This window comes from Oxyura jamaicensis, chromosome 17 (assembly GCF_011077185.1).
Source record: "Oxyura jamaicensis isolate SHBP4307 breed ruddy duck chromosome 17, BPBGC_Ojam_1.0, whole genome shotgun sequence".
NCBI classification, from domain to species: Eukaryota; Metazoa; Chordata; class Aves; order Anseriformes; family Anatidae; genus Oxyura; species Oxyura jamaicensis.
Window position 1 is genome coordinate 8,670,188 of NC_048909.1, and position 14,957 is coordinate 8,685,144.

The 14,957-nt window shown below is 59.8% G+C and overlaps 1 protein-coding gene across 1 annotated transcript in view; it reads left to right on the plus strand.

The window, feature by feature from the left end:
• Nucleotides 1-7,814: 7,814 nt before the first annotated feature.
• The window catches only part of NOTCH1 (notch receptor 1), a 39,796-nt gene continuing 32,653 nt past the window's right edge, over nt 7,815-14,957 (plus strand). The window contains 2 exon segments of the mRNA XM_035341672.1: nt 7,815-8,098; nt 9,661-9,742. Of these exon segments, the coding sequence (XP_035197563.1) occupies nt 8,041-8,098; nt 9,661-9,742 (140 nt within the window). The 5' untranslated portion in view covers nt 7,815-8,040.

Below are 14,957 nucleotides of genomic sequence, written 5' to 3' on the forward strand. Positions count from 1 at the left end.
CAGGCGAGGGCACGGCCGTGATGTGCTCCGCTGCTGCAGCAAAACCAAGCGCGGCCTCCATCCTGCTTGGCCCCATCTCCTCCAGGTTTCCCAAAGCCACTTTGCTGGGTGCTCGCAGGGTGCTGGGCACAATGTGCCAGCACATCTGGGCAGCAGGATCCACACTGGCATCCCCGACCCCCCCAAACCCAGTGGGGCTCAGCCTCCCCGCAGCAACATTTGGAGCCGGCATTCCCCAGCCCTTTTGGCTCATTTGGCTCATTTGGCTCATTTGCCACGTTTCTCCCTGGGGTTGCAGCAAACCTCCTCCCTCCCGGAGAGCGAGTTGTTTTTCTCCCCCGGCCGTTTGCAAGTCGCCGTGTTTGTCTTTCTCTCCCTTCCTGTTTACTCGTTGCCATCAGACAGGCTTTGATGTATTTTTGCTGCTGGACGTCCATGGGAGAGAAGGCATTTTCTCGGAGCACGAAGGCAGGGACACTTTCCCCCATGCAGCCGTGCTCCCAACCAAGCCACCCACGGCGTGTCCCTTTGTGTCGGGGAGCGCAGGGGGACCACGGTGCGCAGCCCCTGCTTGCGCCAGCCCGTGTCGTGCCGTGCTGCTGCCAGCCGGGCACGCGAGCAGGCAGCATGCGGCAGCTCGGCACAACTCGGGAGCCAGCACCTCGCTCCCTTGGGCAGCACGTGGGCACGGCTCACACGCTCCAAAGTCCAGGCACAGCGAGGAGCACGGCCTGGCTTTGTGCTGCTGAGGACACCGTAGCCGTGGGACAGCGGGGAGCCAGTGGTGGCAGCCGGCAGCATCGCCCCACCAAGGTCCCCGTCCCCGTGTGCCTGGCCCCACAGGGCAGGCGTTTCCTCCCGGCCGTGAGTCACTGCCCCGGGAAGAGCGGCTGCATCTGAAAGGTCACCCGGGCTTTGAAGTGGCAGCTCACGAGTGCCGGGGAGGTTTCACACCTCCGTGCCAGATGTTCCCAGCCGCTGCCTGTGCCGGCCCGTGCCGGGAGCGCGGTGCTGGGGACCTGCACCCGCCGGGGGCTACGATGGGACCCGTGCCACCTGCCCCACACCCAATGCACTGGGGACAGTCCCTGGATGTGGGGACATGAGCCCCTGATCCGCAGAGAGCATGGGGTGATGGCAAAGGGCAGCAGGGAGGTGCAGGCAGGAGGAGCACAAGGAAATAGCGAGGGTAAACGGCGGTGTCTGGGGTGCTTTCCTCTGCGGGCACGAGAAGGCGATGACTCCATCCAGCCCCGCAGCCGCAGTCATTCCTGGGCTGCTGAGTGAGCAAAATTGCCCCCAAAAAAAGCCTGGGGGGGGGGGGGGGGATTGGCAGTGGGAGACACTGGGATGCTGCCCCCACCCAGGCAGGGCCACGCGAGGATCCATCCAAGAGATGGGTCTCCCCCAAAGGGTTGAGGCACCCCAGGATTTTTTCATGGTTTATTTATTTTTTTGGCCTAATTCTACAGCAAACCCACAATGATTTTCCAGGAAATAAATCGCTTATCTACTGCTGCCCATGGACAGAGGTCAGGGAATGGGCTCTGGGACTGCTCCAAACCCTTTGGCTCCGGCCGCAGCACCACAAAGCCTTACAGCACGGCAAAGCCTCTGGGCACAGGGAGCCGGGAGCTGCCGTGGAACCGGGAACATGGATTGGGAGGGCACAGGGGGCACCGGGCTTGGGTGCGATGGGCACGAGGGGGTTTTCCTGGGGCTCCTGGTTGCACCCAAGCGGGCTTTGGAGGTCTCTCCCTCCCTTCTGGGCGTGGGACCCACCAGGATGGGCACCCTGCGATAAAGCAGACGGTTTCCAGGAGCCCCCTCCTCCTGCTGCCACCCAACTCCTCCGAGAGGAAACGGCATCTTTGGGCCAATTCCTCGTGGTTCCCCATCCCCGTGTGCCTGGCTTTGATTCACGGCCGAGCCCTGTGATAATGTGGCTGCCTGGGAAGGAAGGGAGTAGAAGGAACCGGCTATTGTGCTTGGCCCCTCTCCAGGAGGTGTTTTTGCTCGGAGGCACCAAGGTCAGGGCTGGGTGGGAAGCGTTGCGCGACGGCAGCCCGACACATGCGCCCGGGCGCGGTGTGCGCAGCCGTGCCGGGTGCCCATAGAGGGAGGCAGCCTCACCGACCTGCAGCAGCGCAGGAGATGCACAGTCATTTCCAGGTGTGTTTTTTTGGGGCTGAAAATCTGCGTTACAGCCGCTCTGCCAAATGAAACATCTCAAAATGTTCCTTTTCCACGTGGAAGGACACAGGGGGTGGTGGGAGTGCTAGGTAATGGAGCGAGCGGGAAGGGCTGCGGTGCACACAGCACTTCTTTACCCTCTATTTTTAATTACTTAAGAATTTTCACTGGCTTCAGCCCATTGCACAAGCTCCCGATTCTCAAATCCCATTGCTGTGAGAACAGAGCTGGCACCGAGCCGCCCCTGAAACTACCTGCGACACCTGGTGCCATCCCAGGACCCCAGGAGCCACCCCCATGCCTGGGTCTCCGGGAGCAATATCTGCACCCCAAAATACTCAGAAACCTGCACGAGGCGAGTGTCCACATGGTATGATGTCTTCCCTGAGCCCTCGCCCCAGGGGAGGAGGCGTGTGAGTCGCAGCCGCACGGAGCCGAGCGAAACTGCGGCGATGCCAGCGTAACTCAGATGTGCCTGGCACCGCTCGGCGGTCCAGAAACACAGCGCCGGGATCGTGCCTGGGCTTGCGCGGAGAATCACGCTTGGGTTTTCGCTGCTGCAAGCAATGGTTTTCAATTATTAAATGTAAATATCGCAGGAGGCCCGATCCTGGCCCCTTCACGCACACGAGCAATGAAAAGCAAATGAGAGATGAAAAGCAGAAGTCGGAGGGGTGGAGGAGCGCCCGCACCGTGGCACCCGCACGGCTGCGTTTCGGCACGGGGCCGGGCGCCGGGCACACTCCGTCACCCGCAGCTCCATAAACCCTCTCCCGATCCACCTCTGTTTACACAACAGAGAATGTTTCAGTTGTTTTATGGAGGCGGATAAGAGCAGCGCAGGGGACAGAGAGGCCAGGTATGGGCTGAGAGGCGCCTGCATAACACCTGCTCTCCCCTCCTGACCCATAAAGGCATCTCATTTTAAACGTGACACAGATTTTTATAGCGCAATAGCGCAGCAGCACCTTTCACCCAGGTACAAGCCGTGCAGGGAAATCTGCTCCTCCAGGATGTCCCGCCGCCCGTCGCTAATCCTGCGGGTAATTGTTCCTAAGCTCACTTTACACACCGAGAAATAATGGCCAGAAGCAACCCTGCAAATCAAACCAGTTTCAGCAGCCCGTGAGGAGGAAAACCCCACGGGGACCATGCCCGGGTGCACCCGCTGTGCCGGGGCAGGGCCGTAGCAGTAAGAGCTCGCTGTCCCCGCTGTCCCCTCCCGTCCCCAGCCACCCCGTGTGCCACGTGCCACCACGGGGCTCCGGGGCTGGCGGGACCCACAGCCCTGAACGTTGTCCTCGGCGGGCACGTGCTGCCGCGGGCTGTGCCGTCACCGCCGCCAGCAGCAGGCTGTCGGGGGGGGGCCCCTCCAAAGTCCCCCCCCCGGCTTTTTAAAAAAAAAAAAAAAAAAAAAAAAAAAAAGAATCGGGACTTATCCCATTCTTGCAAATCCATCCTCATTTCCCTGGAGCCCCTGGGAATTGCAGCGTAATCCCATTACGGGGCAGCTTTGGCTCTGTTTTACATCACAGGCTCCACCACCGGTGGTATTTTTATCTGCTTAGGCTTTCCAGGATGACCTACCCACTTTGATTCATGCTTAATTACTAAAATTGCCTTTTTTTTTTTTTTTTTTTCGAGAGCGGGAGCAAGTGTGCGTGTGCGTGTATCGTCACGAGGAGGGCGAGCCCTCCGTGCTGCCTGCTGTTCCCCACATCAGCTGGCAGAGGAGTGCCAAGCTAAGCACCACGGGGAGAGCAGGCAAGATCCAGTTTGCTGTCTGCCTTATCGGTCTTCTTTTTATTGCGCTGCGTGCATAAGAGCAAAATATTGATTGCGATGATAAAGAGATGAAAGTGGCATGAAGGAATAGGCACACCAGTTACTCAGGCGATTGGAAGCGTGTTGCTTGTATTTAGCAGGCATTTGCCATTAAAAAACGCCTGTTTTTATTTAAATAGCCTAGGGCAAATTTCTCACTAAACCAACTTTCCCACGCCAGCCCAGTGCTCTAACTCTGGTTTTTGGCAAATTTTTTCCTGAGCTGTCAAGGCAAAATATATATAAGAATGCTGGTCTCACTTAGGTTTTTTTCCAGCCCCTGGAGACATGAAAATAATTTACAGATGTGCATTACCTGTTTATATTTGTATTAAGTTTTGCTTAACGGACATAATTTTCTTAGCTTGCAGTAACAAAAAAATATTCCCAGAGTTTCACTCATTTAATTTTGACTTATTAAAACTTTTAAACATGTGTGGAGGTTTTATGTTTTTACATCACTAATCATATGGCCATTTGCCAAGGTTTCTTTTCAAGCCTTTTATGAACACTGTTTTTAAAAGTACCTAAAATCCCGCTGCCTTTAACCCCTAAAGACCACTCAAAGTGAAAACTTTCTTTGGATTTATGTCACATTCACCTCTTATTGCAAAAAGATTTATGCATACCCTGGCTTTCGCCTTCCTCCCTGGTTTTCCTTTTGCTGGTAGGAGTCCGTGGAAGACGTGTGTGGAAGGAGGGAGCTCGAGGAGGTTCCCTGCAGCGACTGGGATGCGCAGCAGGGCTGTGCTGGGTGGCAGCGGGGCACCTGGAGGTGTCAACACTCGTGTCCCCATCCGTGGAGAAGCCGCAGAGGAATCTTTGCCTCCTCCAGAGCAAAGCCTGCCCCGGCCCTCGGGTTGAAGGCAGTAAATATCTGTATTTGACCTTTTGCATTCAGGGAGCCAACCAGCCCAGCCGTGTGGCTGCACACACGGGGCTGTTTGCATTTCCCCGCAGCCTGCCCCCCGGCAGACCCTTCCCACCGCAGAGGGAAGCAGGGGACAAGGCTTGGCCACAAGCTTGTGGTTGTCCGGGCCAGATCCTGCCTTGCTCCAGAGCTATTTGGTGCCGGGTTCTCCACAGTCCCTGCCTGGATGGGTGTCCCCACCACCTGGCCCTGCCACCACATCCCACCACGCTGCTCAACAGCCAGTGTCACCACCCCGCTGCTGTCCCAGCGTGGGACACAGAGGGGACCTCGGTGGCCCCGTGCTCCCAGACACAGCCACGATGGCCCAGCAGGGCTGGGGGGGGGGGGGGGGAGGGGCTCGCTGGAGTTTTGGGAAGGAAGCTCCCGAGCGCAGCCAAGCCGAGCGCGTGGTGCTTTGTGCACGCGGGGAACAAGCCCGGGCAAGGTGCCGCCGCGATTTCCAGGCAGGTAGAGCAGAGATGCTCCCAGATCCCGAGCGGGGAGAGAGAAAGGGGTGAGATGGAGGGGAACGGGACGGAGATACCCATGGCAAAAGAAGCCCGGGCGGTGGGAACCTCGAGCTGTGTAGGGCTGGAGGCGGTGGCACGGTCCTGGTGGCACAGGGACGTCGCTTGGTCAGGGCGCAGGCTGCATCCCGCTGCCCAGCCACTGCCGTCCTGCTCGTGCCTGCAGGTAGGATGCTACTGAAGGACACCCACTGCCCTACCAAGGCTAGAGAAGGACCATAAAGACGGGCACGAAACCAAACTTCTCACATCGTTTTGCTCTTAGCTCTTGGGACACCGCAATGGCCCAGCCAGCGGAATAAAGCACAGGGCACGGTCCTGGGACAATTTAACGTTTCACACGGTGGCTCGAGCTCCCAGTGTCACCCAAACCCCAGGTGGCTCCGTGCTCCCCCTGCCCGGAGCAGGGCACCGCAGAGCCCAGCCCGATCTCAAGCAAAAGGCGGCAGCAGGGAAACAAGGGGAAAGAGCAGCGCAGGAACGCTGCAGGGCTCGCGGCTTTGATCTAATGAGCAGACTCTGCCCTTCGGTTTGTTTAATTGTTTCACACTTGCTCTGGAAATAATTTACAACAGGAAGCGGTGGGATAACACCAGGCCTGGCATGGGACGGGATGAGCCCGGGGGCTGGCGGAGCGGTGCCCTGTGAGGAGAGGCACAGCTGACGGTGTCACCCCCTCATTAACCCGCTGCCGACCCTCGCGCCTCTTCCTCTTTCCCATGCTTGGAGCCTCAGGGCAGCCAGCCCCGCACGTCCCCGGTCCCGCAGCTTTCACAGCTGTAAACGGGCCACCTGATGGCCTCCTACTGCCACGGCTCGGATATGAGGCCGGGGGGACCAGGGCCAGAACAGGATTTAGGCCCCCGGGTCCCTGTGGGATTTAATACTCCCAAATTCTTTGTGCTCCCAGTGTTTTACCCCTGTATTCTCCACCTCTGCACGCACCCAGTGCGTGCCACAGAGTGGGGACCAGTGTCACGGTGAGGGGGACCCCGAACCCCACAAGGACAGGGCACACGTTGGCACCCCGGCCATTCCTGGAGGTGCTGGGTGGGTGCAGGCACTGAGCCCCCCCAGTCTCCCCCGCAGGGCGACACGTGCAAACGGGAGATTTAAGTGCTCGAGCCTGGGTTTTGGTTGCTGAGCTCGCGGCCTGGTTTCAATTTGCTGGAAGTGCCGGGACGCGGTGGGAACCGCGTGCGCTGCGTGGGGTGACCCCGCAGGGGGGAGCAGGCCCCGCAGCCAGCCCGTGGCGGTGGCAGCACCCGGTACTGTCCCCAGGCCCAGGACTTGGCTGGGTTTCGGCTGGGACATCCCCATGCTGCCATCCCACAGGCTCCAGGGCAGCTCCGCACGCAGGGCTCAAGCCTGGCGGAGCAATAGGGGGGGACACGGGGGGCACCGGGTTGAGGGCACACAGAGCCTGCACGCGTGGGGGATTTGCGGGGCTGTCTCCCAGGTTTGGCTTCTCTGGTGCCCCTGATTTATTTGTTTGTTGCTGCAGCACATGGGGCTGGCCAGGGCTGCGAGTGCCTTAGTTCACGGCCCAACATCCTGCCCCGCTCCATGGGTAGCTGCGTGCGGGTCGGGGGGGGGCGCGGGTGGGAAACGTCCCGGTGGACCTGCACCCACCTGCACAGGGTCGGAGCAGGAATCCCACCCTCACCCTGCTCTCCTGGGCCTGCGACCCCCGGGGGAGGCTCAGCCCAAGCCCTGTGCAGCCGGGTGGGCACTGCCCTGCGGCTCGGGCTGGGGGCCTGGGTCCTCGTGTGGGCTCTGAGGGGGGGCTGAGAGCTCTGGGGGCTGGGGGGCTGCAACTGGGGGTGAGCAGGGGTGTCTGGAGGTTGTTAAGGGTCTGTGAGGGGGCTGCACTAGTGCTGGGAAGGGGCTGCCTGGGGACTGAGGGGGGCTGCATGACGAGAGCTGCATGGAGGTGAAGGGCTTCATGGGGGTGAGGGGCTGCATTGGGATGAGGGGGGGCTGCACAGGGGTGTCCGGAGGTTGTTTAAGGGCCTGTGCGGGGGGGCTGCAGAAGTGCTGGGAGGGGGCTACATGAGGACTGAGGGGAGCTGCATGGAGAGGGCTGCACGGGGAGGCTGCATGGGGGGGGGGGGGGGGGTTGCACGGGGTAAGGGGCTGCACAGGGGTGCCCGAAGCTCCCCCAGACCCCCACCCCACTCCGGGACCCCCTCCCCTCTCCGTTCAGGGTGCTCCCAGCGCCGTGCCCCCGAGGGCCGGGCAGGGAGGGGCCGTCCCGTGCCGTCCCCTGCCGTCCCGAGCCGTGCCGTGCCCGAGCCGCGCCGTCCCGCCCCGCACCGTCCCGCCCCCCCCCTCCGCCCTCCGCCCGGCCCGGCCCGGCCCGCCGGGGCTGAGCAGCCGCGGGAGGCGCCGGCGCTCGGAGAGGCTTCGCTGGGCGCTGGGGCGCGCTGTGTCTGCGGCTCCCGGAGCACCGGCTCGGCTCGGTTCGCCTCGGTTCGGCCCGGCCCGGCCCGGCTCGGCCGGCGGAGCGCCCCCCCCCAGCTGCCCTCCTCCCCACCCCCCCCTTCGGATCTATGCGGCTGTGAGCGGTGGGAGCAGAGAGGGATGAAGCGGCTCCTGGCCACCGGGCTCCTGCTGGCCCTGCTGCCCGCCCCGACGCGAGGTGAGGGCCGCGGGCAGGAAGTTGGCCCCGAGAGCCCCGGGGAGCCCGGCGGGGGCGGCCCCGGGGGTGCGGGCAGCGGGCTGGGCTCCGAGGGAGGCACCGAGGCTCGGGGACGTCGAGGGAAGCGGGGCCGGGTCCCCGGGGGTGGACGGAACCGTGCGGGGGGGGGGACCGGGGCTCGGTGTCCCGGGAAGGGAGCGGCGCTCGGGGGCCGTCGGGGGGAGCCGGAGCTCGGAGCCGGGGCACCGCGAGGAGCGGGGCCGTCGGGGGGAGCCGGAGCTCGGCGGCGCGGGAGGGGGGGGGGAAGGAGCTCGGGGCCGGGGGGAGCCGGAGCTCCGGGCCGTCGGGGGGAGCCGGAGCTCGGTGTCGGGGGGCAGCAGGGCTCGGGGCCGTCGGGGGGAGCCGGAGCTCGGTGCTGCGGGCTGCCGGGGGGCGGGGGGGCCTGGAGCTCGGGACGGGGCTCGGCTCCGTAGAGGTGCGCGTAGCAGCCGCGCTCCTGCTTGTTGTTCCGCGAGAGTTTTTGACCGTTTTGCAAATTTTTTTTTCTTTCGGTTTCCTGTTTCTTGAAAGTCAGCCGGGTGCCCCTCGGCCCCCTCCCCCCCCCCCACCCCGCGGGTGTTTGGTGGCCGCAAAAAGTGCAGAGCGACCGTCGGGGGCGGCTGGCCCCGAGGGGTGGCAGCGGGCCGGGGGCGAGGGGGGGCACAGCCCGTCCTGTCCCATCCCGACCCGGCCGGGGGGGGGCGGGGGAAGGGCCATGCAGAGCCCCCGGGGAGCAGCACAAAACCCCCACCGGAGCTGGGGGGGTGGGCAGGAGCCTTTGGGGAACGCAATCAGTGGGGACACCCTGACGGGGGTCCCTCAGGAGACCCCATCCCGGAGCGGGGTGCACCCCCAGCTCCCTGCTGTGTCCCTAAAGCAGGGCCCGGGGGGGGGCTGGGGAGGGAGCCCCCAGGGTGTGGGGTGGCCCCGGGCTGGCAGCAGCTCGGGCTCGGGGCCCCTCGGGGAGAAGTTGGGTTCGGGCTGTGGCGGCGCGAGGCTGCGTTCGCTCGGTGCAAAACTATGAGGGCTGCACACGAGCGTGGCGGAGCCCGTTACCGTGAGGAGCTGGTGGGGACAGAGAAGGGGAAGAGCGAGCCCGGGGTGGAAATCGGAAGCGATTCTGGTACTTTTTCAGCGAGTTGCTGTGGTAACTGCGCAGAACTCGGCTCCGAGGGCCAGACAATGAAACCTTTACTCAGAGCGAGTTGCGAGGAGCCACTCATTTCGGGACTGAGCTGCTGGTAACTCGCGGGCCCTCGGGCAGGATGGTTTTTCCCAAATGGCGTTTGTCACTCAGGGCCCGGCCCGCTGCTTCCCTCCCAGCCCTGATGAAGGCGAGGGCAGCGCCAGCACACCCCGAGGATATTTTTAGGCTGTCTTTCTCGTACCAGGACCGCGCAGGCCCCCCATCACCCCCGGTGTGGAGGACACGAGCCCTGTGAGCCCGTCCCCGTGTCGGGGGGTGCCGGGGCCTGCAGCCCCCGGGCCCTGCACTGTGGCTAACGCTCTGCTTCTGTTCGCAGGTTTGCGATGCACGCAGCTGGCCGAATCCTGCCTCAACGGGGGCAAGTGCGAAACTTTCCTCAATGGGACGGAGGTGTGCCAGTAAGTATGGAGGAGCCAGAGGATTTTCATCTCCCTCGACCGAAGCATTGCCATGCGCGTTGACTTTGCTTTGAAGGCTCTGGATTTAATAGGGCAGCATGCGTTTTCTTTTCCTTGAGTGGCAAGAATAACCTGCTTGTGTAGGAGTCGCCGCGAGTTTGGCAGGATCGGTCTTTGTTCCTAGCTGGGTGGAAAAACATGGGCAAAGGGCCATGTTTTGCTGGTGTTAACCTATGCAGACTGCCCTGCTGATGGAGCAGGAGGTAGGGCCAGCCCGCGGCGCTCGCGGGCCTGTCAGGAGGGGAGGGAGGCTGTCTGCCTTCCAGCTATTCCCCATGGTCCCCAAAACATTGCCCTTCAGTCCCTGGCACCCTGGCAGTTGTGGTTTCCAGTACCTCTCCAATAAATGTTCAAGAGAAGTTGCGTGGCGTGGCTTGAGCTGCCCCACGGACATCCGTGTGTCCACGGGGCAGGTGGCGGAGCGGGGCTGCGCTCTCCTGCGGCCCCACGGTGCCGGTGCCACGGCACGGTCCAGCCCGGCACTACCCACGGGTCCTGGCACGCGGGCAGGATCCTTCTCCAAGCTGATTGTGGGGAAACGGATGTGAGAAGCGTTGGGACTCTTTGAAGGACCAACCGACCCACCGCAGCGATGGCCGATTCACTCCAGGCTCCCAGGGAACAATAAGCAAGAGAAATGAATAAGGCTGCAGCTCCCTTTTTAAATCTATTCCATAAAAGAAATCTGAATGGGCAAGGCTCTGTTTTCCGGCCAGATTTCCCCTCTGCCTGTTAAACACGGCCTGAGCTGAGAGCAGGCAGGGAGACGTTCCCACCCACCCCAAATTTCCCAATAGGAAGCTCTCGGTGGAGGAACCCGAAGGCATTTCCAATCCCGACCTGTTGAATGGCAGTGTTCCTTGACAATGTGTGTTGCTTTTTTGCAAATCTGCCTGGGTGCCGTTACTCTGCCCAGTAGCCGGGCACCTCCCGCCCCCTTCTCCAAGCTGAGCCCCCCAACCCTTTGGTGAAAATAAATCAGCAAATCAATCAGGCACATGAGCAATTTAATGGACAAAGGCTGGGTCCTTTTGTGAGCCACTAATGAATGCACGCCACTTTTTTTTGCACAGAAGCCCTTACCAACGCTTGACGCTCTAAATCTTGTTTTCTTTCATTCAAAGAGCGACAGCTGGGATTCGGTCGAAATTCGGCAGCTATTGTTAGGGGAGGCAGATTAATGCTGTGTGACTAATCATGTATGGCTTCCCAGAATGCCCAACCCTCCACCCCCTCCCCAACCTTACACCCCTCCTTTTCCTTGTGGTCATTCTTTCCTTTTTTTCTTAAGTCTCTGCAACTCCTGATTTACATTTCATGTGCAGATGGTGATGGAATCTAATTAGATCTGATGTGTGCAAGCTCTGTGTGGAGGAGAAGCCTCCAAAGTAGGCTTGGGTTGCCGGTGTGTTTTTTTTTTTTTCCTTTCTTTTTAAGAGAAAAAGTTAGGTTTGCAGAACTACAGAACTTCATTGCTATCTGTGAACAACCTCCTCTCCCTTGGCTGCAGACACCAGGATGGCTTCGCAAGTACGTGCGAGTTATCCCTGCAGGAAGCTGAGGTGCGCTCTCGGTGTGGTGCAGCGCTTGTGCCGTGCCGTGGCATCTCGTGGGCGACGGAGGCAGTTTTAGAGGTGCTGGCAGACTGGACGAGATGCAACTTTCCGAGGTGTCCGATAGCAGCTGGCAAAATCCCGCTTTTCACTTGTTTGAATCTCTCTTTACGAGGAGTTCTGCTTCCAAGCTTCTTAAACAAAGCAGAGCCAAGAGCACAGATACCAGACGCAGAAAAGCTGGCACTGCCCTTTGGCGCCTGCGTGAAATGCACCATTTTGGCTGCAGGCCACATCTCCGCTCAGCCTGGCACTTAACAAAGTTTTGGCCATAAAGCCCCATTGTGCTGTCCCCACAAATCCAATTAGAAAGTGGAGTGAAATAAATAGCGTGCAAGGGAGACGCTCCTCGAGTGGACGAGCGTCCCGGCGCTTGTCGCAGCGGAGAGCTAGCTGGGTTACTTGAAGACGACTCTGATAAACTCCAAACCCCAGTTATCAGTTCTGCGGCGGAAAGGAAGTCACCGGTGTGAAACGAGGAGCTTTCTCAGCCTTTATTATTTTACAGTGCTGGTTTGTAAAGCTCCAGGTGCCTTATCTTGCTTGTCCCTTTGCCAGGCAGTCGGGGCACACAGAGCTTTAATTGAACGCGGAGCGCTGAGCATTTGATCGGCTGGAGGGCTTGCGGCAGCAGCGGTCTAATTAAGCCGCCTTTGGAGTTGCTTTCCACCTTGGCAGGGGCAGCGGGCTCTGCCAGGGCTGTAAGAGCCGTGGCAAAGCTTGGTGTCCCACGCGTGGCACTGGCACAGACCTGTAGCTCTTCAAGGTCTGCCTTAGGGATGGCCGGGACCGGGGGCGGCGGCTGGCGGCTGCGGTGTTTGAAGTGTGGTTTCGCGGTGCTGGTGAGCTGTGGCTTTCCAAAAAGGCGCTCGCCTGTGACTGAGACGTTTTCCCAGACGAAATGAGAAGGTTTTCCAAAAAAATCGTTCCGACTTCTAGTGGTAGCTCCTAATTAGACCGCTGGATAACTGTGTTTTTGACTGGCATCCCTGCAAATGAGCAGGGCTCGTTTTAGAGGGCTGTGCCATGTGACTTTTATTCCCAGGACCTCCCTTGCTCCACTAGTTAAAAGCAGATGGCATGAAAGGGGGCTGAATTTCAAACCCTGCTCCACCAGCGTTTCCCTGTTAAAGTCGGAGGAGCTGTGTCTGGGTTGTCATACTCTTGTGCAGAGAAGCCAAACAGTCTGCAACGGAAAAGAATAAGTTAAATTAATCGCTAGGTTTGCACTGAAAAGGGGGAAAAGTCAGTTTGCTAAAGTACTTCCTCTGTTTATGAATCGGCGTAGTGCTGTGGTGCAGTCGGGGAGATGGGTCCTGAGCCGTGCCCACTGCACCCCCAGCTTCCAGGGACGGTGGACCAGGGCTGGTTGTGCCAGGAAGAAGCATTCAGAGAGGGACCACAGCAGCCAGAGGTGATTATTTTAGCTCAAAACTCTTTCTGGAGACAACCAGGAAGGCAGAGGAGTGATCTGAGTCCTGCAGCTCTCCGTGCCCTTCAAGTTATTCAACTGCTCAGTCATTGTTATCTCGTTGTAAAGGGCGGAAGTTTCCTTCTGGTTTGATTTTTTTTCTCATGTGCTTTAACCCAACGTTATTTCCATGAAATAATAACAAAGAAAAAATGCAGTCTCCGCGCTGGAGAGGAAGAGGGTGGAGTGTTGAACAATCGAGCAGAGGAAGCTCTTAAAGAAGTAGCCGAGCGGTGATTCAGCCATGTTGAGAACTCTCGATGGCTGTTTCAAGTCTGATCTCATTCTCGGAAAAGAACAAGGTGGAAATGGGTAAGAGGGGAGATTAAAAACACAAAAGCATCACCTGTTGCAAATTCCAGTGGAAGAGAAACTGAGCCGAGCAGCTCAGCTGGTGAGGTCACCGGGACAGCAGGGACATTGTGTGGCTCTTTTCGAGAAGAATCTGTTTGCGTCCCTCCCCGCCGCCGTGGTTATCAGTTGACTCAGGTGGTCTCGCTGCCCGCTGATAACTCGCCTTGGGACTTTACCATTTGGACCGTTTTGCTTATTTTTTCTCATGGCTTGGATACCCGTGACGGATTTCTCTGGGCCGGAGGGGTTGCCCTGCATTTGGGCAGGGGTCGGCAGCACCAGAGGAGATGTCTTGGTAGGGCCCCCAGCGGTGCCTGAGAAGAAGATGCTCGGGGGCTCCCCAGGATCCAGAGCGGATGAGGTCTTCACACCGACGTGGTCTCCTGTGGTCACAAATGCCCATTTGTTCCAGCTGGTGCCACACTCCCTGGCCTCACCTCCGGGGCTGTTATGGTTTATTGTATGTAGCGTGCAGGGGACACGTCTAAGTGATTGCAAGACCAAGCTATTCACCCATTAAGGGCTTGGATAACATAATCAGTAGGCAGTTAGCAAGTTTTAAAATAACATTGTTTGGAAATTAACTTGCTCTTTCCAGGCCCGGAGGTGTGGTGACCCTCGTTTTTCTCATGTTTGTTGGTGTCCTGAGTGGTAACCGCGTGTGTACATGAGGGGAATGTGAAATTTATAGAGCATCGGTGTTTTTAACGAGGGAGTAGCCTCGGGGTGCAGTTACCACCAGCTGGTAAGCTCTGGATCTGGATGGAGAGTTCTCCGCGGTTAACATGTCCCCAAAGACCATGGTTTCAGACCATGTGGGTACGGAGTGGAAGCGTCTCTGGGATGGGCCTTAGAAGTCCCAGGAGACCTGCAGAGGGGTCTTGGTTGCGTCTCCTGCCTCCAGCAGGGGCCAACCAGCCACCTCTCTGCCTTTGGTGGGGTCTGGCTGCTCCTCTTGGTGCCGCAGGTGCCTCCGTGCAGTTTGGGGTGCGTAAGGGCAGGAGCGTGGCTCTGTGTCTGGCCAGCCCCAGGGACTGCCCAGCTCCTGCTGCCCCCAGGATGGAGCAGCGCAGTGGGGCTGGCCTCCTGTTGTTTTGGAACCAGGGTCAGACCTCCGTGGGGATTGGCAACAGCGGGTTACCCCCATCCCAAGGACCCCCAGCCGTGGGCACTGTGTTGGGCCCTCACCATGCCAGGGCTGAGTTCATCTTTGGTCTGGGGCAGGACGGCTGCTGGTTGCGTTGGCCAAAAATGCTGGTAAGCAACGTGTGGAATAAGCGGCCGAAATGCTGCTCTTGCGTTGAGGCTCCCAGGAGCAGAGGCTGGGTGCGCATCTGTAGCGTGTGACGTTGGGAACTCTGCAGCACCCCAGCAGGTCTCAGAAACTCCAGATGAAGGCAGCTCCCAGGGGACAGCGAGAGATGCCCGCCTGGTGACACCTGGCTCTTCGCTTGGACACCTGCGAGGCTCGCGGGTGGAGCTGCTGGGTGCTGCTCCAGCTGGCGGGGCTCCTGAGCTGCACTGGTGCCCATTTATATGTGCACACCTCGCCTGGGTTCTGCTCTCCTCGGTGCACGGCAGCAGCTGGACCCACGGCAGGGTCTCCACGGACAGCTCCAGCAGGTGGGCTCACCCCGCAGGGTTTTCTGTCGAGTGAGTGCTGCCGCGTGCCTCAGTTTCCCCCGTCTGCTCTTGCCTATCTGAGCATCGAGACCCG